Here is a 24536-nt window from a genome sequence, read left to right as displayed (position 1 = left end):
CCTTAACAATTACAAGCATAACCAGACCATGATGTATCCACCACTATGCTTGAAAATATGGAGAGTGGTACTCAGTAATGTGTTGGATTTGCCCCAAATATAGCACTTTGTATTCAGGGCCAAAATTTACTGCAGTATTACTGGTGGAAACAGGATGCATGTTTTGGAGAGAAAAAAATATTCCTGTACAGGCTTCCTTTTCACGCCATCAACAATGTTGATCCGTCCCCAGTTCTTATCACAGCCAATAAACTGTAGAAAAGTCCCAGTTGACCTCGAGGTGAAATCTTGAGCGGTTTCCTTCCTCTCCAACAACTGAGTTAGGAAGGACGCCTGTATCTTTGTAGTGACTGGGTGTATTGATACACCATCCAAAGTGTAATTAAGAACGTCACCATGCTCAGAGATATTCAAGTCTTGGAATTGTATTTACCAATAGGTGCCCTTAGCAAAGCATTGGAAAACCTCCTGGTCTTTCTGGTTGAATCTGTTGGAAATTCAATGCGCGACCATTCAATGTACGTGGGGTACGGAGATGAGGTAGTCATTCAGAAATCATGTTAGGCACTATTAGTGCACTCAAAGTCCATGCCACTAGTGCATATTTTTACTCCTGAACTTCCATAAGTGGTTCAATACTCTACTCAATATATCGCTCCTTTTTAAATTTGTAAAATATATAATTGAAAAACAATTCCACTTCAACATTTTAGGGTATTGTGTGTAGGCCAGTGACAACAACAAAAAACACGTCAATTTAATCCATTTTAAATTCAGGCTGTAACAAAATGTGGGAAGGTACAGGGGTGTGAATACTTTCTGAAGGCATTATGTCAACCATCTGCAGTGGAAGGTGTTCTCTACGACCCCCACAAGTGTCACAGGACTCGTCTAAAGGTAACACATACAAATTAATTAAAGTATGGAGGTAGTTTAAAAAGGTGTTAATCTCCCAAAATATATTTTCTGCACTTAAACCACTTCAAACCTATCTTACCTTTTATCTATTATGCGTGGGAATACTTGGAAACATTTCTTAGATTAAAATCACTTGGAGCAGATTCTGGTGTTTTACGGTCTTCTGGCCAACAATGAAAAGCGGTCTAAGACTGTCTAAGCCATTTATGTGTTACTCAATGTGTTTCTATGAGCTATAATAGTAAGGGGCAATTTCAAAACTTTAAATATTTTTGATATCTAGAAGCATCGTAAAATTCAAATAGCTAAATGGTCCATGGTATGACCATCATAAAACAATACCATGTTAGTGTAGTAGTCAGTCCCCGACTTTCAGCTTAATATTGATATAACGTAAAATAGTGTTTGCATATACACACACTCCACAGGATTTCTGAAGAAACAGTTTATTTCATGGTAAAACGTGACCTTCCAGACAGTAACATTGTAACTTAGATACAACTATGAAAGCAAGCTGGGAATGTAACGGAATCTGAATGACCCTCAGCATGACTCATGCCGTTTGTCCATGATAACCGTAGGACAGGAATGTCTCAGTGGAAATAATACTATGTTAGTACCTTTGTTGATCACTATTCTAGAGCAGTTAGTGGACCTCCAACATGTAGACAGACATGGCTACATATTACTCAGGGCCATAATAGTGTGTGGCGTGTCAAATGTGTCAGGCAGCGTTGTATGACAGCCACTCCAGGTATTCAGTGGTGGAAGAGTCTCAGGTTGGTGTGCACCAGGGTGATGCCCTGCTCATTACAGGCATTGATCACCACCTCGTCAGCTGTGGACCCAGCCGGGGCAGCAATGTACTCCACACCACTCTACAGAGACAGACACCTCAGAATAATCAGTCCATGTGGGCGACAAACAGAAAAGACCTTGGAAGGCACTAGAAGGCTAGAGACCAACTAAAGAACCAAAAGCAGTGAAAAGTAATAATTCAGCAGTGTTTACCCGTTTGGCACGGTCCACGTTGTCTCTGAAGGGGAAGAAGGCGTCAGAGCTGAGGGCTACAGCCTGTAGAGAGCTCAGCCAGTTCCTCTTCTCAGTCTCATCCAGAGGCTCTGGGACCTCCTCATACATGGCCTTCCATACTGCCAGGTCTGGACCCTGAACACAGAGGAGTTAGAGAGCAGGACAGACTCATCTGGAATTTGATTTTTTAAATAGACAGACACCTACAGTAGGAACCTACACAAAACATACAGCAGAACTGTACATCCGACAACAACCATTTCAGATGCGTAGAGTGCATGTCCCTAATTGACCTCTGACCCCCTCACCTCTCCGATGGTGCCGCTGACATACTGATCGATGGCATTGGCCATCTCCGCCCGCTTCACTCCACTCCTGAACCTCATGCCCAACACCCGCGGGTGGTGCCTCAGCCACCAGTTATCAGCCTTGTCCCCTGCCAGCCGCGTGCAGTGGATACGAGACTGCTGACCCGCACCGATCCCAATCACCTGGTACACAGGGAGAGGAGACGGATTGTGACCCAGAAAAACCACAGTACATAGTGTTGAATGTTTCAAAATTCCTTCAGAAAAAGGTAAACAAGGATGTAGGTGACAACAAGGGGAAACTCAGTGCCCAAACACTATTTCAACAGGAACCTCCCATGTCTCCTCCCTCTCCAGGTTGGTTACCTGTCCATCCTTGGCGTAGCAGACAGAGTTGGACTGGGTGTACTTCACTGTGATGCTGGCCACGATCAGGTCACGCAGCGCCTCCACCGACAGCTTAAACAGGAGACCGACAAAAGGTCAGAACAGGTCATCAGTGAGCATCTCACACACTATCAAGACACGCACAAACCACAAAGACTCACCGCGCCCTTGGAGACGACATTGCTGAAGAGATCCTTGTCAATGACAGCTCCATTCCTCTTCTGTTTGAGGTGGAGGCCAAAGAGAACTCTGACCTCTGGCTCGTCTGGCTCATAGGCTGGGTCCATCTGACAGATTTAGACATGCAGCACCCCCAACCGGTGAGAAGATTCAAATAAACTTCAAACTTATTTTTTCTAGGAAAGGATGCAACATAGGATGATCACCAACTGCTTTTCCATGTCCAACCATACCTGGAGAACACAGTAGTTTCCATTCTTCTTCTTGGACAGGATCCTGAGGGCCTCTTCTTCGTAACCAGGGGCGATGATGCCATCAGAAACCTGAGAATGATAGACAGGGGTTGGAAATGCAGGAAACACACAGGACAGACACACAACACCTGGGAAGCCCTACCTCTCTGGATATGATCTTGGCAGTGGGGACGTCACACACGTCAGACAGAGCGATGAAGTCGCCGAAGGAGGACATCCTGTCTGACCCTCTAGCCCGGGCGTAGGCTGTAGCCAGTGGGGTCAGGTTCTTCAGCATGTCATTCACCATACACACCTTGGCCTCCTCATCACTCAGAGGAACACCCACCGCAGCCCCTAGAGAGGGAGAAGACAGCCTAGGTCAATGTTACTGGGATTCCTTGCAATCTTGTTGGAATATGCATTGGAAGGTCTGCGTGTCTGACCTGCAGGGCTGACGTGTTTGAAGGAGGTGGCAGAGGGCATGCCCAGGGCACTCTTCAGCTCTCGGACCAGCTGCCAGGCGTTCAGGGCATCACAAAGGTTAATGAACCCAGGAGAACCATTTACCACTGACAGAGGCAGGAATGGAAAGGAGAGAAGGGAGGGTCAATACAGTTAGTCTACCCAGACAGGACAAGGTCCCCCTGGACGGTTTCAGTTGAACATATGGCACCAATTAAAATTAGGGTTGACAATGTTTCCCTATTGTCATTTCTGAGACTGCTGGCTACACAATGAGGGGGTGAAGCCTACCTGTGAGGGGGAGAGTGGGGCGCAGGGTGTAGAGCTGGGCGGGGGCTTGGTGGGGGTTCATGCCGTAGCGCAGGGGCAGCTGGGATACCCCACGGCTGTACTGGCCCCGGAAGTAGTCCGCGATGGCCTCATCATACTGAGCCGTGTGAGTAAAGGCCTGGGAGAGAGAATGAGGACAACTAGATAGACACCAGGATCCTGTTCATTAGGCAACACATGGAAGAAAAGGGACTGAAACAGGAAAGGAAAACATTGATGTCCAATAGGAAATGCACATCTGTTTACTGCAAAACGTTTTTCTACGGTGTGCCTTAATGAACATAGCCCAGGGTAAACAGCTGAACCAGACAGCGTTGTAACCTATTCCATGATCAAAGCCAACATGGGCATCTATAGTTTTATCTGGAGGCAGCTTTAATACAAACTATCACTGTAAGATTTGTAATGCCTTCACAAGAGACACCATGTGCTAAATGTATCCATTCTACTCCATGTAGTCTCAAGACTCAATGTCAAATGCACAAGTACAGTGAAATGATTTTTGCAAGCTGACCAACAATGCAGTAATCAATAACAATGTAATATTAAAACAACAAGGTAGAACAAAAACAATCAAGTAAGCAAACTATATAAAGGGGCAGTTCCAGTAGCATATTTACAATGTCCAGGGATACTGGATCAATAGAATACTGAGGGCTGACCTGAACAACATGGCCCCAAGGACAAGAGAGGGCAACATGGGAGGTTGTGGACTCTGAGCTTTACCTCGCATTAACCAACAAACAATCAATTAAACAAAAACCCAATGACCTGATTGCAATTGTGCTTTTTGACTATAGACTCCATGGTATCTGGTCTACAATTGTACAAATTGATCCTTTTAACAGAGGGTCAATAATCTGTCAAAGACACAGTATGAGGCCTTCCCCAGTTGTTTTGAGATGTCCGATTTGCTACTACTGAAGAGTCTCTTAAGACTTCAGTTGTGTCTATGTCCAGTTTGGTTCCTGATAGCATCATTTCTCTATCACTCAACATTCTCTCTGTTCACAGTCGAGGTTGACAGACATGTCTCAACAGGAAGGCAGAAGGAGATCTCCACACATGGAAGTTACACTAGATCTCACCATTCCCAACTTGTCCAGAAAGTAGATTGATATACACGAGACAAAAAAAGTCAACCTGTGCTTTCAAGTTGCCCTAGTTACCTTCAGGGCCAGAGTCTTGCGGGTGTCCAGGGTCGTGTCTTTACCCTCGGAACCCTCCATCTCCACAGCGACCAGCTGGTAGTCGGCAGGGTCGCACACAATGGTTACGCGGGTGTGGTTCTTGGCCGCTGCTCGGAGCAGGGTTACCCCACCTGAGGACACAGCCAGGGTCAAACAGGGTAATCACCATGGCAACCTAGGGCATTTCAGGTTATAGAACAGACTTCAGAAAGTCAAATGTAGAGCTGGCCTTAAAAGGTGCAATATGAATGAATTGCGCCACCATTTCCTGGTTGCTAAAATTCTATTTGTTCACCTAAATTCAGTTTGTGTGCCAAAAGAAGCAAGTATATGGTAGAGAATCATTGTACCATCTAAACCGCTGTGAATTATTTTCCATAACCCCAAATATTTATTTTCAGCTGGTGTACAAAACTGAAAGTAAAAGCAACAAAAGCAAAACTTCACAGAAAGCATAGAAATAGTGCCCATAGAACAGATCTACCGCTTCTTATACTTGCTTTCAATGACAACAATTCTATGTGAATTTGGTCAGGTCGGACAAAAAAACAAAAAAAAGTTATTGCAACTTTAACATTCCACTCACCAATATCAATCTGTTCCACTGCATCTTCCACGGTCACATTAGTGTTGGAGATAGTCTTCACAAACGGGTAAAGGTTACACACCACCACCCTGGTCAAAGACCGGCAAAGGAAAGCAATACAAATGCAATGCATTTCACTATGTTTTTCTAACCATCTAGGCAATTTGAAATAATGAGTAGCATGGCTGTTCAATCCCCCACATAGCGTGTGCCCTAGATGACTCAACGAGAAACAATATCTTACAAAGAAAAAAAGGGTTTTGACTTTTGTAAATGGGAACATGTGTCAATTAAGCAGGTCACATTTGGTCGCCTTGAACCCAAATTGTTAAACATACGTGCCCATAGGATCCAAAGAGAATTCATGGTTTATTTCGGAGGCTGTATGCATTGCACACTTTCTCCTCAAAGCCAATCATATTCCATGAATGTCAAATAGGCAGCTTAAACAGCCAATCAGACTCCCAAAAAATGTAAAGTGTGTAACACGATCAGATGTGTGCAGATGCAGCAGCATTTGAGTCAGCCGGTTATTAGATTGGCAACGCATACTTCGAAGTTTTCCCACTTTACAACCGTACTGCCCTGCATTAGGGCTAAATCTAACAGTCTTGTGCCCGATCACATGCATGGTGTTTTAGGTCTGCTCATTTACACAAAGGCTGTTTTTCAAAGACCCCTAAAAACCACATTAAAGCAGTAGTGGCTCTGGAAAAAAAAAAGTATAGAAAAGTTGACTGAGATGGACAAGTCCTACTCTTAACTATTGAGGAAAACAGATCTGAGCTTAGATCAATGTCTAGAGCCTAATTTAACAGACTTCCCTGTCTCTTACCTAACCAGACTGTAGCCCAGTTTCTCCATGTCAGCCTTGTCTGAAGGGGTGTGCCGGGCCAGGATGCCCCCGTGTACAGCAGGATGCAGAGTCTTCACCCTCCCACCAAGCATCTCTGGATGGCCAGTCAGCTCAGACACATCCCTGGAACAAAAGGGAGATGGATGTTTGGTGATTCAGTGGCACACATTCTCAATTGCATTTAGAGGCTGGGAATGCCTCTCATCTGAAAGGTGGTCAATGACTGCAGAATACTAGATAGACCTACTCTTTGAAGTTCCAAACAGTAAGGTGACTTAAAGGAATACACTGTTATCAGCATAACATTGAATCGTTTGAGCATTAGCGCAAGAGAACGTTGGTGGCTGAACACTATCAACGAGGATAGATGAGATATTGGAAATGTATGCAAACGGTTACACCTACCGAACAGCCAGTCCTGCATCGCGCAGGGTTTTGGCGGTGCCACCTGATGCGACGAGTGACAGTCCCACGTTCACCAGCCTTTTGGCAAAGTCCAGAAGTCCAGACTTGTCGGACACGCTCAACAGTGCTGTGTGTGTAGAATTAAGAGACAAAACGGTGACAAAGTTATAGAGATTGATTGAATGGCACCACTGTGGAAAGAAGCTTGCTTTTCAAATATCGGTAAATATGTTGACTCCACTGAGACGTCATCGATAGGTTATTGCTCCTTTGTAGCCACCGGTTGCTAACTAAAATGGAAGCATGTTTTTGTGGCATGCTAGTTGTAGCTAGCCTACCTAGCCTGTCTAGCACGACGCAAGAAACAATTTAATTGGATATTGACCACGCAGCATAAACACTATACTCAAACTTATGCTTCAACATAAACTACTCAGTCTCTAAACTACATTAGCTAAAGCTAGCTAAAATATATATATTTTTAATTTAAAAAGAAGGAGAAAGTTTACCCAGTTCTGAGCAGGCCATGGTTTTGGGTAACGTTCTCTGTCTGGGAATGAGAGACGAGAAGCATGTGTATAGTTGTATCAATTCATGGCATGATGGGAACTTTGTGATTTGACAGGACCGCCCCTTTGACCGGTTTTGACTAAACGGGATACAGCTTTTGTCAGATGTGACTTTTCGTTGCAGTCTAGGAGAATTTACGCAGCAGGTTAGGAAAATTAACGTGCAGGTTAGAATTAGATTACGGTTAGAAAATATACTTAGGGTTTGCTAGCCATGACCCATGTATACCCCCCAAACAACCTCTTCGTTGCCTTCTGCGCAGTAAAATTCAAATTCGCTGACTTCTATCCTGAGTCCCAGTAAAAAACACGTTTTGGAATTTTTATATATATATATATGTAAACATCAGATAACGGTTTGAGGTGCAAAAAAACATGTTACAAAGGAAAAAATGTGAACACATATATTGTTTTTTTTGACTGTATCTGGACTGTAGTGGCCATTAAAACTCGGTTGACAGGAAATATATAAAAAGTTAACATTACAGTAAACATAACAGATTACAAGTAATTAACCAGCTTTTATGTAGCTCTTATTTCATGTATTTATTACACTGCTCTAAAAATTGACCTATAAGAAACCATTTGAATATCAAACTGTCAAAAATGATCATTACACAATTACACCATAAGATGTGCTAATTGGGATGGGGGCTATTTTGATTATCAGGGTGACACCCCCACACATGATATCATTGAAAAGCCCAGAATGTCCTCTCATATGTACTTCATGACCTAACCCTGTATCTCTAATGGCATTAGAGATACAGACCAAAAACACATGTCCATTTGAGACAAAAATGATTTGCTGGGGATATGACTATGGGTCAAATAAATGGATCCCACAAATGATCTTGACCACATGCCACCACCACACAATTAGGCCAGAGAGATTTAGGCTATTTGAAATGATAACAATGTGAGATTTTAGACTCTCGCTCTGCCACTGGAGGGTGAGTTTACACCACTATAGAAGGACCATATGGGCAAATAGTGGTGCTGTTGATCTGAGAGAACTAAACACACTAAAGTGAATGCTCAGTAGACATCCACCATTTGACTTTAATAAATCCATTATTTACAGACCAGTAGGGATGAAAGAAAGGAGAAAAGGTGAAGAAGCATTTGTGGACTACTACCATACACCAAGCCACTGGAGGGGTACTGATACACACCAAGCCACTGGAGGGGTACTGATACACACCAAGCCACTGGAGGGCTACTGATACACACCAAGCCACTGGAGGGGTACTGATACACACCAAGCCACTGGAGGGGTACTGATACACACCAAGCCACTGGAGGGGTACTGATACACACCAAGCCACTGGAGGGGTACTGATACACACCAAGCCACTGGAGGGGTACTGATACACACCAAGCACCTGGAGGGGTACTGATACACACCAAGCCCCTGGAGGGTACTGATACACACCAAGCCACTGGAGGGGTACTGATACACACCAAGCCACTGGAGGGGTACTGATACACATCAAGCCACTGGAGGGGTACTGATACACATCAAGCCACTGGAGGTGTACTGATACACACCAAGCCACTGGAGGGGTACTGATACACACCAAGCCACTGGAGGGGTACTGATACACACCAAGCCACTGGAGGGGTACTGATACACACCAAGCCACTGGAGGGGTACTGATACACACCAAGCCACTGGAGGTGTACTGATACACACCAAGCCACTGGAGGGGTACTGATACACACCAAGCCACTGGAGGGGTACTGATACACACCAAGCCACTGGAGGGGTACTGATACACACCAAGCCACTGGAGGGGTACTGATACACACCAAGCCACTGGAGGGGTACTGATACACACCAAGCCACTGGAGGGGTACTGATACACACCAAGCCACTGGAGGGGACATACTGATACACACCAAGCCACTGGAGGGGTACTGATACACACCAAGCCACTGGAGGGGTACTGATACACACCAAGCCACTGGAGGGGTACTGACATACACCAAGCCACTGGAGGGGTACTGATACACATCAAGCCCCTGGAGGGGTACTGATACACACCAAGCCACTGGAGGGGTACTGATACACACCAAGCCACTGGAGGGGTACTGATACACACCAAGCCACTGGAGGGGTACTGATACACACCAAGCCACTGGAGGGGTACTGACATACACCGAGCCACTGGAGGGGTACTGACATACACCAAGCCACTGGAGGGGTACTGATACACACCAAGCCACTGGAGGGGAACTGAATAATAGAGCCTTAGTAGGCCTATAGCATGGTTATGTTTTGAGATATTAATAGGATCCCAGCCTATCTAAGCTGTTTGTTCTGTATATATACACGATATACACGTCCCCAGGTCTGTATCCATGACAGTGAGTCTTGTCTGCCTGTCTGCCTGCCTGTCTGTCTGTCTGTCTGTCTGTCTGTCTGTCTGTCTGTCCTGTCTGTCTGTCTGTCTGTCCGTCCGTCCGTCCGTCCGTCCGTCCGTCCGTCCGTCCGTCCGTCCGTCTGTCTGTCTTGAGAATGACATTGGGACAAGCACAATTACCAAAGCTTTGTTGTGTCACGATCATTGCTTTTCTGAGCACCTGTAACATAGATTTCCTGCAACAATAAAAGCCTCTCATGATTACATTCCCCATTGTTCTGACGGAGGGCCAACCCTTTTCAATAAACTTTATTACCCAAAACTTGGCCTTTTTCATGCATTTGAACAGCGGTTAAATTCTGACAGATGTGAATTTACAGCCCCTGTCCCTCATTCCCTTACCTAGCTACCCATTAGCTTAAGTAACACGACAGGGCCAAGGGAAACCTAAACCAATATGGGTGATTACTTTAAAAGATCAGACAATCTGTTCATATTTCCGTAATGAGGCCGACATTTTGCTGATTGATTAAACTACAGGATGTAAATATTTTACAGGGTCTTGCCGCTTAAGTTATTGATCCTGATTTACCATCTGACAAAGTGAAAGAAAACTGCATTTATTTATTTAACTATGAAAATGGTCTTTCTGGTAACCATTTTCCCTATTGGAGGACTCTACGGGTTGCACTGATGTCTTGGCGAGTCGCTTGAGTGATTGTGACACTGTAATAGACAGGACAAAATGTTATACATCTACATAAACACACACTCACACTCACACACATACACACACATTCACACACATACACACACATACACATTCACACACATACACACACTCACACACACACACACACACACACATACACACACTCACACACATACACATTCACACACACACACACACTCATACACACACACACAGACACACATACACACACAGACACACATACACACACAAATACAGGCACACACATACACACACATACATGGATGCACACACACACACACACACACACACACACACATACACACACAAACACACACACAATGAGGCGATTACATTATTGGTATAGAAAAAGCATAGGGCCGTCAGCAATTCTGTCAGACCAGGCTGTTGAGAAATCACTATTGACAGCGTTATCACCAGTGGATGGAATTTACACCAATCATTTTTTATCCGTATGACAGGTGAGTTCAGATTAAATTAGAATTGAGAAACTGAATCAATGATCTCTATATTTCGCTCAGCCTGCTTATCAATTTACTATGATTTTAGTTGTGTTTGTCAGGCGGCCCTGTATCATAAAACAGACCGAATGGCATTAGTCACACATCTAAATAAACTCTTATTGATTGATATGATTTTTCATCAGCCAAATTAAATGCTGCATTGAGGGAGACATAGTGGTTAGGTATGAGACATAGTGGTTAGGTCTGAGACATAGTGGTTAGGTCTGAGACATAGTGGTTAGGTCTGAGACATAGTGGTTAGGTATGAGACATAGTGGTTAGGTATGAGACATAGTGGTTAGGTATGAGACATAGTGGTTAGGTCTGAGACATAGTGGTTAGGTATGAGACATAATGGTTAGGTCTGAGACATAGTGGTTAGTTCTGAGACATAGTGGTTAGGTCTGAGACATAGTGGTTAGGTCTGAGACATAGTGGTTAGGTATGAGACATAGTGGTTAGGTATGAGACATAGTGGTTAGGTCTGAGACATAGTGGTTAGGTCTGAGACATAGTGGTTAGGTCTGAGACATAGTGGTTAGGTATGAGACATAGTGGTTAGGTATGAGACATAGTGGTTAGGTATGAGACATAGTGGTTAGGTCTGAGACATAGTGGTTAGGTATGAGACATAATGGTTAGGTCTGAGACATAGTGGTTAGTTCTGAGACATAGTGGTTAGGTCTGAGACATAGTGGTTAGGTCTGAGACATAGTGGTTAGGTATGAGACATAGTGGTTAGGTATGAGACATAGTGGTTAGGTCTGAGACATAGTGGTTAGGTCTGAGACATAGTGGTTAGGTCTGAGACATAGTGGTTAGGTCTGAGACATAGTGGTTAGGTATGTGGTTAGGTATGAGACATAGTGGTTAGGTATGAGACATAGTGGTTAGGTCTGAGACATAGTGGTTAGGTATGAGACATAGTGGTTAGGTCTGAGACATAGTGGTTAGGTCTGAGACATAGTGGTTAGGTTCTGAGACATAGTGGTTAGGTCTGAGACATAGTGGTTAGGTCTGAGACATAGTGGTTAGGTATGAGACATAGTGGTTAGGTCTGAGACATAGTGGTTAGGTCTGAGACATAGTGGTTAGGTCTGAGACATAGTGGTTAGGTCTGAGACATAGTGGTTAGGTATGAGACATAGTGGTTAGGTATGAGACATAGTGGTTAGGTATGAGACATAGTGGTTAGGTCTGAGACATAGTGGTTAGGTATGAGACATAATGGTTAGGTCTGAGACATAGTGGTTAGGTCTGAGACATAGTGGTTAGGTCTGAGACATAGTGGTTAGGTCTGAGACATAGTGGTTAGGTCTGAGACATAGTGGTTAGGTATGAGACATAGTGGTTAGGTCTGAGACATAGTGGTTAGGTCTGAGACATAGTGGTTAGGTATGAGACATAGTGGTTAGGTCTGAGACATAGTGGTTAGGTATGAGACATAATGGTTAGGTCTGAGACATAGTGGTTAGGTCTGAGACATAGTGGTTAGGTCTGAGACATAGTGGTTAGGTATGAGACATAGTGGTTAGGTATGAGACATAGTGGTTAGGTATGAGACATAGTGCTTTAAGGCCTATAAGCACTGTTTACTCTACAGTGAACTGCTTTTGAGGCCCTGATTGTGAGCCACAAGGAGTAGGATGGGGTCACTAGACACTAAATCCTATCCACCACACTGTCAAACACATTCAAAACCTTGGACACTAAATCCAATCCACCACACTGTCAAACACATTCAAAACCTCGGACACTAAATCCAATCCACTACACTGTCAAACACATTCAAAACCTTGGACACTAAATCCAATCCACCACACTGTCAAACACATTCAAAACCTTGGACACTAAATCCAATCCACCACACTGTCAAACACATTCAAAACCTTGGACACTAAATCCAATCCACCACACTGTCAAACACATTCAAAACCTTGGACACTAAATCCAATCCACCACACTGTCAAACACATTCAAAACCTTGGACACTAAATCCAATCCACCACACTGTCAAACACATGCAAAACCTTGGACACTAAATCCAATCCACCACACTGTCAAACACATTCAAAACCTTGGACACTAAATCCAATCCACGACACTGTCAAACACATGCAAAACCTTGGACACTAAATCCAATCCACTACACTGTCAAACACATTCAATAACTCCAATCATTGTCTTCCACCTTGTTCCATAACTATCTATTACTGCATTTGTCCGGCTCTCAGTTTCTGAGCACCCAGCCGTCTCCAAACAGAAAAGAACGTATCTAGGACTAGTGCCCCTTGACTCCATACTGCCCTCCACCACCACCAAAATTAAGACTAAACTGACTCCAGATCTGTAGCTGTGCAGAAAGGCCCCTTTCTGTCTCAAGTTCATGTAGCAGAACCATCCCGGCTTCGTTTCAGGAGACAGGCCAGCGTCTTGCCCGGCCAGTTAAAAATGCATTTAATCACTATATAAGCATGATGTTGTGGCCGGCTGGGTGGGAGGAGACGAGTTATGCCGCGTGTGTCCTCTAGTCCGGTTTTTAATCACCGCCCGTACTTTGGACGGCCAATAAAAACGTCCCGTTTCGGTCAGACACACATCATCTTCTGTTTCTTCTTGCAAATGAAAATGTAGCCTGGGTGACATCACCATCAGGCACTGATTACTTTGTGTGCGCACCAAATGGCACCCTATTCCCTAAATAGTGCACTACCAGATCCCTAAAAAGTAGTGCACTATATAGGTAATAGGGAGCCACTTGGAACATAAGCCTTTACCTCTCCTTCATTAACTTAATTATTTCACTATCAGTAAAACCCGCCTGAGTAATTCATATTTCAAAGCCCCAGGGTTGTAAATTAAGGGGCTCTGCTGGTTTAATATGCAGTGCTGGATTATCTTCCTTTCTCTTTGCCATCTGGTCATCTGTTATCTGTGACAACAAGGTGGCTGAAATAGACAGGAAACAAGGGAAGGACGTGTGATACAGAAAAAAAAGTTGCGTCCATTTGAGAGATTTCCATTAAGTGGGATTGGAAGTAGAAATTTGGCCAATATGTCTGTTTTAGCTGGATTTATAGTTGGACCTCTCTACCCTATTGTTACCATCCCTGTGTGATTGCAGAAGACTCACAAGGTCATTATGAAGGCTCCACACACTAATAACTTTCTTAAAGAAATGCTCAGCTTTGCCTGCTTAATGTGTTTATGTAACTCCCCCTCATTGATCTCCACTAAACCCACTTTTAAAATACTTTAGATTACTTATACATGTTCTAAATGTTCTCCACAAATCAATCCCTCATTTTAATGAGTTAACTTTGCATAAATCCTACATTTCTCAAGTTATTTGAACAATTTTAATTTCTGTTTTTTTATTTCACGCAGTTGACATCAACACAGACCAGTTTCAGATAAACACATTAACTTTTTCCCTGTCATTTACCTGTCAATTCAAATAAATTAGATACATTTAAATGTGGTTAAATAACAACAATAAACAAACAAACAACAATAACAACAGAAATCTGAATTGACATGACAACAATGTTCAATTGCACATACAAGATAGAGTACATGAGACATCATAGAAAGTCTGTAAATCCAAGATGTCTGACATTCATGGGGGCACATTCACAACATCACTCAACATTCTGCAACACTTTGCAACACTTTCCCCTTCGTTTTCAGCTAATGCAAACTGCTCAGGGTTTGTTCACTCCTGCCAGTGTAAGTTGCAGTTTGCAACAGTCCAACGGTTCAGAACGTAACTTGGTTGTATCACATCCTTTAGCATTGCTGGTGGGAGGAGCCACATCTGTCAGTCAGCCTGTCAGGGGGCGGGGTTTAGCTGAGATGGATGACAAGGTAATAGAGGTCAGTGGTGTTCACTGCTTCACTGCTGCTACAGTACTTCTCAGTCCAATTGGATGAAAAACACAGGAGTCTTACAGCCGGTGAATGTCCTGTGTAAAAACATTTTTTTGGAGTTGCATGCCATGAAAAAATACAGAGGAGAGAGACAGGGTTCAGTGTCTTATTCAGCCTTATTTGATGTGATGATGAATATAAAATGCTTTATATTCCCTCATCCTTAGAGATGCAAGTCCAACCTAAAGAACACCTATACCTTAAACCAGGGGTACCAGCATTGGGGAACACCCCTTCCAGCATTGGGGAACATCCCACACCCCCCTGCGCACGAGGCATGTCTATTTCTATGGGCACAAGCACTGTTCGTGACAGACTGTTCACACCCTTCTTGTTGGTGGAGAGAATTTTGCAGGTTTAAAGCTTATTTCCTACAATTCTGTACATTTTGCCATGCCTAATGTGTATTCATGTGATATGTGACAAAAACATGACTCCAACATCTATGAGCTGAAAAACAAAATAAATAAAAACATTAGCAGACATGGGCTTGTGGATCTGGACATTTCTAACAAGTTATAAATAGCTCTCTAAGGTATGTAATGACTGACAGGACAAGAGGAACTGATGATGCAATACCCAATATAGAAATGACACCGTGTGCATTCTACTAGTACAACTTTCAAGAATAAGTTTAAAGCTGGATTGAGTTCCTTTAAAACATTTTTTTGGGTGTGGGGGGCGACCCACAGTTTGGAAACCCCTGCCTTAAACAACTCCATCAGGGTCACAGAAACATTACATTGCGTTGAGCATTATGTACACAAAAAACACTGTCATAGGCTTTTGAAATGGCACGTCATTTTTTTCTCTTTTTACACTATAGACCCCCACTTTCCCAGAGCCAGTGTCAAGCAGCAGTGTCTCTGGCGTTTTCCTTTCTGGGTGTGTCTTTGTCTTTTCACAACCCTGCGCCTATCTTCCTGTCCCCCCCTGTCACCCCCACTAAGTCGTCCTCAGAGAAGGGACTGTGGGGGTTGTAACCAAGCTCCGCTGTGAGCTTCAGAAAGTCTGCTGAACGCTGCAACCCCACGGCGCCACCCATGGTAACATCAAACTTGTGTCGCGTCTCCTCCTCTTCCTCCTCTTCCTCCTCTGCTTCTTCTAGGTCTAGCTCTGCCTCGTCATCCTGAGTGGAAGCTGGTTTATTCTCAGCTGGTTTGCCATTGGTCGGTTTTCCCCCGGTGCGTAGTCGCTCCGCCTCAGACTGGGCAGACGCAGATGCCTGCTCCTTGGCCTTGCGGCTGCGCTTCCACTTCATCCGGCGGTTCTGGAACCAGATCTTCACCTGAGGACAGACAGAACGCAGGCCTGTCAGACACACGAATGCAGGAGGTCTCTCACCTGCAGTCTCTATCTCTCTATCCCCACACTCAGTTTAGTAGATTTGGGATGCCATTTCCTGTCTACGAAACCGGGCTGAAATGTCAACAACAACCGTTACTCACTTGCAGAAAGATTTATCTGAAGAAGTCATTCCAAAACGTGCTGAATATGTTCCAACACAGAGGAGTTGATCTTTTAAATCAACATGTCAACTGCTTCGTTAGGGGTGGTATTTGGGACTAGATGAGGCAGGTGAAACAAGAGAGCTGTAATATATTAGCTAAATAAAGAACTGCCGGTCTGATTGCTACTGTCTGACATCACATTACGCTCCAGCGACTAACAGAGCATGCCATAGCAGACAGTCTATCTCAAGGACAAACACACCAGGGATCATTTGTACAGGTTCTTCCCAGAGGAACATAGGATAAGAGGCCAGCGCTGGAATAGCCTGCCAGGTGGGAATCAACACACATACACATATATACATGCTCACACAGACACACATATACACGCTCACACAGACACATATATACACGCTCACACAGACACACATATACACGCTCACACAGACACACATATACACGCTCACACAGACACATATATACACGCTCACACAGACACACATATACACGCTCACACAGACACATATATACACACTCACACAGACACACATATACACGCTCACACATATACACACTCACACAGACACACATATACACGTTCACACAGACACATATATACACGCTCACACAGGCACATATATACACGCTCACACAGACACATATATACACGCTCACACAGACACACATATACACGCTCACACAGACACACATATACACCCTCACACAGACACACATATACACCCTCACACAGACACATATATACACGCTCACACAGACACATATATACACGCTCACACAGACACACATATACACGCTCACACAGACACACATATACACACTCACACAGGCACATATATACACGCTCACACAGACACATATATACACGCTCACACAGACACACATATACACCCTCACACAGACACATATATACACCCTCACACAGACACACATATACACCCTCACACAGACACATATATACACCCTCACACAGACACACATAGAATGACACCTTTTCTCCCTCACCTGTGTTTCAGTCAGCATGAGAGAGGTGGCCACCTCAAAGCGTTTGGGTCTGGACAGGTACTTGTTGAGTTTAAATTGGTTCTCCAGCTCAAGGAGCTGCTGACTGGTGAACGCCGTCCGGGGCCTACGACACTTCCCCAGGAGTCCTGCCTGGGGTGCTGAGAGGGGGAGAGAGAGGGGGGGCTTAGTACAGTACAATATTCTTCATTGTGGATCATTTTTAGTGAACAACTGGGTAGAAAGTTACAATGACTCTGGCCTAATCAATAGCTTAATTCTCCCCAACTATGTTCTTCCCAAATGGAATGAGATGTGTAGGCTACTAAGCCTGTGTTCTTGTCAATTCAAGCTATTGGACAATGCATGTGAGTAGATTTAATCTCAGACTGTTTCAATGGTCTTATTTCTGCAATACCAAGGACATAGGAAGTCCAATATAATGTTGAGGGAGGAACACACACACACATGCCCGCACTCTCTCGCCATCATTAACTATAATAGCTTTACTCCAGTTTATTGTTGACAAGAGGACACGGCAGAAGCTGGGCGCTAGAACCATAAAAAGCGCGAGCACCATTAACTTAATGAAAATTCGATGAAGCTTTAGTGATTTTATTGGTGAACTAGCAGAATGTTTTAGGTGTTTGTTTATAGTTTGCTCCTCAGTACAAAGACAATGTTCATCGAGTTGACGTTTATAGCGAAATGAAAAGGCCAAAAATAAAAACATGATATTACAGTTAGCAGTAAATCGATCGAAGACTTTTCATGAGTCTACACTTAAACAATATTTAGGCCTATACTCTACATGATACTTAAATAGCCTATATTTTTCAGACGTTGTGTATTAATGACTGAACAAAGAACACAACCGTTCTACCATTAAGATTGAATGTGCAATATTATATGTTCAGAAAGCAGTTAAAAAGATATGTTTAAATATTGCAATAAAGGTGGATTAATATAAGCATGTAATTAATATATAGCATGATATAATACACATGAAAATATTACAATTCTATGATAATACCTTGCATGTGGCCCTATTGTTCTTGCTCTTATATTGAAATAAAAATGTTTTGAAACAGATCTTGCCTGATTGGTAAAAATGTTAGCAATAGTTAGAAATAATATGAATACAATTAGTAACACAATATTATTATAAGAAATATATAATAACACGTATTATTAACCAATAACCTTCGTATTAGATGTATTCATTATTTACAAATTGAAATGTATGATTATTGTTATTATTGTTGTTGTTGGTGTTATTCCTCAGATTATTAGTATTTTCTACTTTTTTGTCAAATGTGTTATGAGAGATGTTATAATATATTGAGTTTTGTTATCAATACTGGTATCAAATACGTTTAAGTTTTGCACACCTAGATAAAGTTAATTGCAACATTTAGCCTAATCTTAGAACATATATTTGATTATGTTTACAACATTTGTGTGTGTGTGTGTGTGTGTGTGTGTGTGTGTGTGTGTGTGTGTGTGTGTGTGTGTGTGTGTGTGTGTGTGTGTGTGTGTGTGTGTGCATGCGTGCGTGTGTGCGTGTGTGTGTGTGTGTGTGTGTGTGTGTGTGTGTGTGTGTGTGTGTGTGTGTGTGTGTGTGTGTGTGTGTGTGTGTGTGTGTGTGTGTGTGTGTGTGTGTGTGTGTGTGTGTGTGTGTGTGTGTGTGTGTGTGTGTGTGTGTGTGTGTGTGTGTGTGTGTGTGTGTGTGTGTGTGTGTGTGTGTGTGTGTGTGTGTGTGTGTGTGTGTGTGTGTGTGTGTGTGTGTGTGTGTACCTGTATTTGCTTTCCCTCACCTTTGGATTACATGCAATGAGGAACAATAAGTGATTTTACGACACCTCTAGGCGGTTGGGTTCAATGCTTTGGAAGTGGTTGTTAAGTGATCAAACGATCCTTCCCTACCAATAAACCTCCGGTATCTGGGCGTAAGTTCATTTCTGCTTGATACCCGCCACACCTATTTGAAAAACATGATTGATTACAGCAATTAGGCTTAGCTTTGTGTCTGCTTGGGTATATGAATTATATTGCCTATGTGTTCTGAACAAGCACAAAAACACATCACCAACAGACAGTTCAACTCCATTTACTACATCCCCGATTTGAAAAGAAACCCCATGGGCCTAGCGCATAATGCCTCTCTTTTAAAAATATGTTTCGTTTGTTGATATATTTGTGACAAGAGTATATATAGCCTATTGAGTGTGCTGCCTAGTCCACATGTGTACTATACTTACAACTGTAGTCTGGGAGACGTGGTATCATCATTCCAGCACGGATCCAGTGCTCCAGGGGGAGAGACCCTGCCATGGCAGCCGCCTTCAGGTGTTCTGGGTACGACTGGGTAAGGTGTGTGAAGCCGGAGTAGGCGAAGGCAGGGTGATGTCCACCCAAAGCCGATATTGGGTACATAGGGGCAGGGTACATTTGGGGTAGCGAGGCGAGTCCCGTGTGAGGGAGGTTCAGCAGTCCCGGTTTGGGGATTATCCCGGGTTGAAGATGGATGGGCGTCCTGCGCGGGGACGGGGTGTCCGCTCGCCGACAGGACACAGGGCTGCCCGCAGGGCTGTCACTGCTCAGACCTGGGGAGAGGTCTCGGTTCGCCCGGTGAGTCTCGTCGGCCAGCAGAGCATCGATTCGAAAATTATTCGATTTCTCCATACCGACTCTCATCAGGAAAACTGCCGCGAGCTGCTCAAAGGTCAGACCTGCCAATGTACACTTGTTCTGTGCGTCAGAGCGCATACAGCTCCAACTCCAATCTTCTGTATAAATGTTTCAGTTTGTTATAAAAGTCACTCTGAGGATGCCAGTGCAACCCTCTCGTAACCAAAATAAGTCAGAGCAATGATAAATACATGAGAGGATGTACTTTTAGTATGCGTTTCGATAGCAGGCTCCTTAGTTTTGTTCACCCCCTCGCTATCACCTACCTGTAACAGTTCTGGTAAAATATTCTCTGAAGAACCCTGAAGAGCTTAAATTATTAGCAAATAAAATGATACAACAAAATATTAAATTGCAATGCTTTCCGAGTGTCCATTTGGTTTCTGTAGTCCTCTATCCGCGTATTCACATCACATGTGATGACTAACAGCCAGGTCTTGGTGTTTAATAGCAACTTAACCAACTAAAGCAAGTGTTTCACTCCTTCAGACGCCGTCTCCCCCACCCCTGTGGCTGTCTGAGCTGTGATTGGCTAATGCAGGTACTCGAGGGGTGAGTTTAGTCGACCGTTTTCTAATTAACTAATTACTCTCTCATTTCCACGCGACTCAAGAAACCTCTGAACGCGCCTCACACGTCTCCTGCGTGAGAAATGTCCAACCTCTTTCCCTCTGTCTGTCAGCAACACTTTCTGCTGTGTTTAATTGTGACGTGAGACTGTGAGAGCTGGTAGCAATATCAGCCTTTTCTACTGTATGTGTTGTTGCGTTATGAACGCGCCTGAATCAGATAACAAGATACAAGTGGTCTAGATTATAATATAACAAATACTGTAGTTATAGTTATTACATAGCTTTTAGTACAAATTGATACAATATTTATAATAATGATGATGATTATTTAAACATGACTTACCACATTGTGATTATAATAATAACAGTGATGATGAATATAATAAAACTATGTTACAGATTTGTAGTTTTTTCACATTTGTATGTCAAGCCATATCTTGGACATCTATTTACAGCCTGAATCACATACATCCTGCTGTCATTATCTGTTCTGCGTGTCTATTCAGAGGAAATATTGGCAAGAGATTTATATTTCAATTAGCACAATATTAACGATTTGCTTATTTTAAAACCCATGGGTTCTCCAGGTTGAAATACTAATGTAATTCATCTTTATGAGCTAGAATTATACATCAGCCGAAGAGAAAAAAAATAGTCCATTAATAAAGGTGATTTAGCATAGAATAGCTAGGTCACACTCCAGGTGTCTTTTTTTCCATGTCCAAGACTCATCTACGTAATTAGGCCTATTTACATAGGCCCACAGCATATCGGTAATCATGTCAAAACATAATAAATTAAGGAAATCAGAAAAACAACATGATTAAAATAATAATTTGTCAGTTATTAGTCTGTCATATTCCTAGTTAGGCTTTTACAACTCGTTTTAAATCAGCACCGTTAGTTTTAGACGAGAAATAGGCTTATATCGGTATGTGTCATAACGTTTTAAGATATATGCAGCAATGAGAAGCAGAATAACAATTGCTTTGGTCTCTATATGTTTGTATGTGGTGCAACAACACTGCGTCCTGCCTCCCGGCTCCGGTCAGTGAACTATGGGGAATCTCCCTGTTGTCGCCCACCTTTAACAACCGCATTCTGCCTGATCTGCCTGACCCCTGAGGAGGAATGCGCGCAGGTGTGTGAACGAAAGCAGACATAGTCCTACTGTAGGTGGTCCTCACCTCAGGTCATGTGAACATTGTTGGGCCGTAAGCACTTCAAAAAATAACAAATATCCCGTTTCTAAAAGGTCAAGCAGGTGACGCAGAATACGTAGTCGTCATGGCATTAACTCCTGAGATACTATTGTAATTACTACCCCCAGACCAAATCTACCACGAGTCCAATAATTACTAGCAACTGTTATAAGGTCCCAAGTGATAGTTATTTTGACATTTAAACATATAAAGCCCACTTGCTCATAGTTGTATCACAATGGCCAATAGGTTACTGAACATGATACATTATTTGATGAACTCATATGTATTTACCCATGATGCTTCACTCAGCAACAATCTTTGAAAACCATAGTTTAAAGGCCTGAAAATGCCATGGTAACCTATACACAACACATGTTCGATTTGCATTTGAATAAACATGAATGAATAATATAATGAAAGTAATTTAATATTTGTTATTTAACAATAACGTCATATTTTCAAACTCTTTTCGAAAGCAGTAATATTTGCAAAAAATTACTTTTACTATTATCCTGTGCATTTATTCTTGCAATATATATTTTTTTAACAAACTGGTAGATTTGAGTAAAAACAGACTAGTTATGTTGTGAAAACAGGCATACAATATTTTGATTAGATAATTTACTTAAAAATTATCGGAAAGGATACAGGAATATTTCAAGGATACAAAACATCATCCACAAATCACTTTTTGTGATTTATTTAGCCTAATTGTGAAAAGGTTGACAATAGAAAATAAATCCTAGAGGGATTTTTGTATTTTTATAATAACTGTCAAAGACTTATAATGATTATTCCAATATTATAAAATATATTAGTATAAGTACTCAGATGTAGGCAATAGCACTTATGACTTGAAGCACAGTTGAATAATCAAATAGTGAATGAGCCCCACGAATTGGAAGAGTAGTGGACTAGGCCCATAAAATCCAAAGGGCAGGCGGCCTAATCCGAAAGGCTCTAAATTATATCTCAAGAAATTGAAATCAGGCCTAGGAAGATGCATAAAACGCTTAAATGGTCACCTCTCCCAACTGTAGACCGTCGCTCACAGCGAGGTGGTGTATGTGGTTATTGTTGTTGCGTCCGACCCCTAGAAGATTGAAGCAGTGACACTCAGGGGGGCTGCCGCCCTCCTCCCTCCACCCCCTCTCTGCTCCCTATCACCCAGAATACCGCCTGTCGCCAGGTCTGATATAGAGCTAATTTGCTCCAGGGAAATCAGCCGCCGCCACGCGAGTGCTTTCTGCCTATTCCTCCCAACCTCTTCCCCTCGCGCCTCGTTTCTTTGCTTTTATGATTTAAAAGTAATTTAAATAGCCCGGCCGCGGGTAAATCCGTCATCCGCACCCCGTGTCTGAGGTGCACAAATTAAATTAAATCAATGATCGAAATGGCACCGCTGCCCCGATGTCAGGTCCCTAGGTTTGAACACTTAGCAACGCGCGGCTTCTACGGTGGCACGCACCCTACCGCGCACCCACCACCCATCCACCTTCAAACAACACAGGAGAACAAACATTCACATCATCACCGCTCGTTCCTCAGTAGCAAAACCCTTCCTGCTGCTGTTGCATCCGATGGAATTCTGTCTCGGCCGCTGCCGTAGACTCACTGGGCCGAATCCTATCCTGACATCTGTGTGCGTAAAATTACATTTACACGAAATCAATAGTCATGCACACAATCTCAAATTACGATTTGCTCTGTGTTTGTTTTGTGTCAATATTGTCAGCAGGTTTAAAGGCCCTAGAAACTGTATAGGACTATTTCAGTACATTTAGCCTGCACTCTTGGTTAGATGTATCTCCTAACAGCACAGGGGTGTCTGAATAGTTTTTAATAAGAAGCCCAGAGTGTCCTGCTGGCCATGTAGGGCGAGATGGACTCACAAACACACCCTGGCATGCCTACTCACAAAGACAGTACTTGCAGAGCTGCCCTTGTCTTGAACACACCACACACACGTAACGCACACACACACCACACACACGCCACACACGCGCGCACACACACACACGCACGCACACACACGCACGCACGCACACACACACACACACACACACACACACACACACACACACACACACACACACACACACACACACACACACACACACACACACACACACACACACACACACACACACTGCAAGTCCCCACGGGCAGGTGCTTGAGTCGTTCTGAGAGAGCGGTCCGCATTGCACTACAAAGTCAAAGTTGATCAGTTAATTAATTAGATTTACATTTACATTTAAGTCATTTAGCAGACGCTCTTATCCAGAGCGACTTACAAAGATCTCTGGCCTTAAACGTTAGTGCCGGCGGAGTTTAGGAAACATTAAAGAGCTTATCGTCATTACAGGCATATTTTCCAATCATTACCACGGCTCTGGGCTGTGATCTACATGACAGGAGTCATAAAGGTTGGGGTTGGTTCTCATGCCATGTGTTCCCTGTGTGATCTAGACCTGGGTTCAATTAGTATTCAAAATAATTTACAATACATTATCTCCGCTTCATTAAGCTTACCTGGTGCAATGGAACCAATAGAATAGTCCCAAAAGTGCACATCTGTATCACCTGGCACTCCAGGTTCAGTAAAA

The 24536-nt window shown here is 43.2% G+C and overlaps 2 protein-coding genes across 2 annotated transcripts; both read right to left on the bottom strand.

The window, feature by feature from the left end:
* Nucleotides 1–1348: 1348 nt before the first annotated feature.
* LOC124025562 (bifunctional purine biosynthesis protein ATIC-like) lies at nucleotides 1349–7537 on the bottom strand. The gene is made up of 14 exons (XM_046338949.1): nucleotides 7400–7537; nucleotides 6891–7017; nucleotides 6465–6608; nucleotides 5630–5718; nucleotides 5023–5174; nucleotides 3815–3971; nucleotides 3505–3630; nucleotides 3222–3415; nucleotides 3059–3148; nucleotides 2807–2932; nucleotides 2625–2717; nucleotides 2259–2441; nucleotides 1930–2085; nucleotides 1349–1796 (listed from the first exon to the last, which is right to left on the bottom strand). The coding sequence occupies exons 1-14, from the start codon at nucleotides 7416–7418 to the stop codon at nucleotides 1677–1679; spliced, it is 1776 nt and encodes a 591-aa protein (XP_046194905.1). The 5' UTR covers nucleotides 7419–7537; the 3' UTR covers nucleotides 1349–1676.
* Nucleotides 7538–14401: 6864 nt separating this feature from the next.
* Nucleotides 14402–22553, bottom strand: LOC124025559 (motor neuron and pancreas homeobox protein 1-like). The gene is made up of 3 exons (XM_046338947.1): nucleotides 19724–22553; nucleotides 17466–17623; nucleotides 14402–16279 (listed from the first exon to the last, which is right to left on the bottom strand). Exons 1-3 carry the CDS (start codon nucleotides 20229–20231, stop codon nucleotides 15893–15895), a joined length of 1053 nt encoding a protein of 350 aa, XP_046194903.1. The 5' UTR covers nucleotides 20232–22553; the 3' UTR covers nucleotides 14402–15892.
* Nucleotides 22554–24536: the final 1983 nt, after the last annotated feature.

This window comes from Oncorhynchus gorbuscha, unplaced genomic scaffold, assembly GCF_021184085.1.
Source record: "Oncorhynchus gorbuscha isolate QuinsamMale2020 ecotype Even-year unplaced genomic scaffold, OgorEven_v1.0 Un_scaffold_2289, whole genome shotgun sequence".
Taxonomy (NCBI): domain Eukaryota; kingdom Metazoa; phylum Chordata; class Actinopteri; order Salmoniformes; family Salmonidae; genus Oncorhynchus; species Oncorhynchus gorbuscha.
This window is presented reverse-complemented; position numbering and strand designations above follow the sequence as displayed.

What these genes read in the sequence shown, in the direction of transcription:
- LOC124025562 (XM_046338949.1), bottom strand. An exon ending in CAAACACGTCAGCCCTGCAG is followed by an intron (nt 3,416 to 3,504) that starts GTCAGACACGCA and finishes CTCCCTCTCTAG; the next exon opens with GGGCTGCGGTGGGTGTTCCT. An exon ending in ATGTCGTCTCCAAGGGCGCG is followed by an intron (nt 2,718 to 2,806) that starts GTGAGTCTTTGT and finishes CTCCTGTTTAAG; the next exon opens with CTGTCGGTGGAGGCGCTGCG.
- LOC124025559 (XM_046338947.1), bottom strand. Translation starts at nt 20,231, where the DNA reads ATGCGCTCTGACGCACAGAACAAGTGTACATTGGCAGGTCTGACCTTT. An exon ending in ACGTCTCCCAGACTACAGTT is followed by an intron (nt 17,624 to 19,723) that starts GTAAGTATAGTA and finishes TCCCCCTCTCAG; the next exon opens with CACCCCAGGCAGGACTCCTG. An exon ending in TCATGCTGACTGAAACACAG is followed by an intron (nt 16,280 to 17,465) that starts GTGAGGGAGAAA and finishes GTCTGTCCTCAG; the next exon opens with GTGAAGATCTGGTTCCAGAA.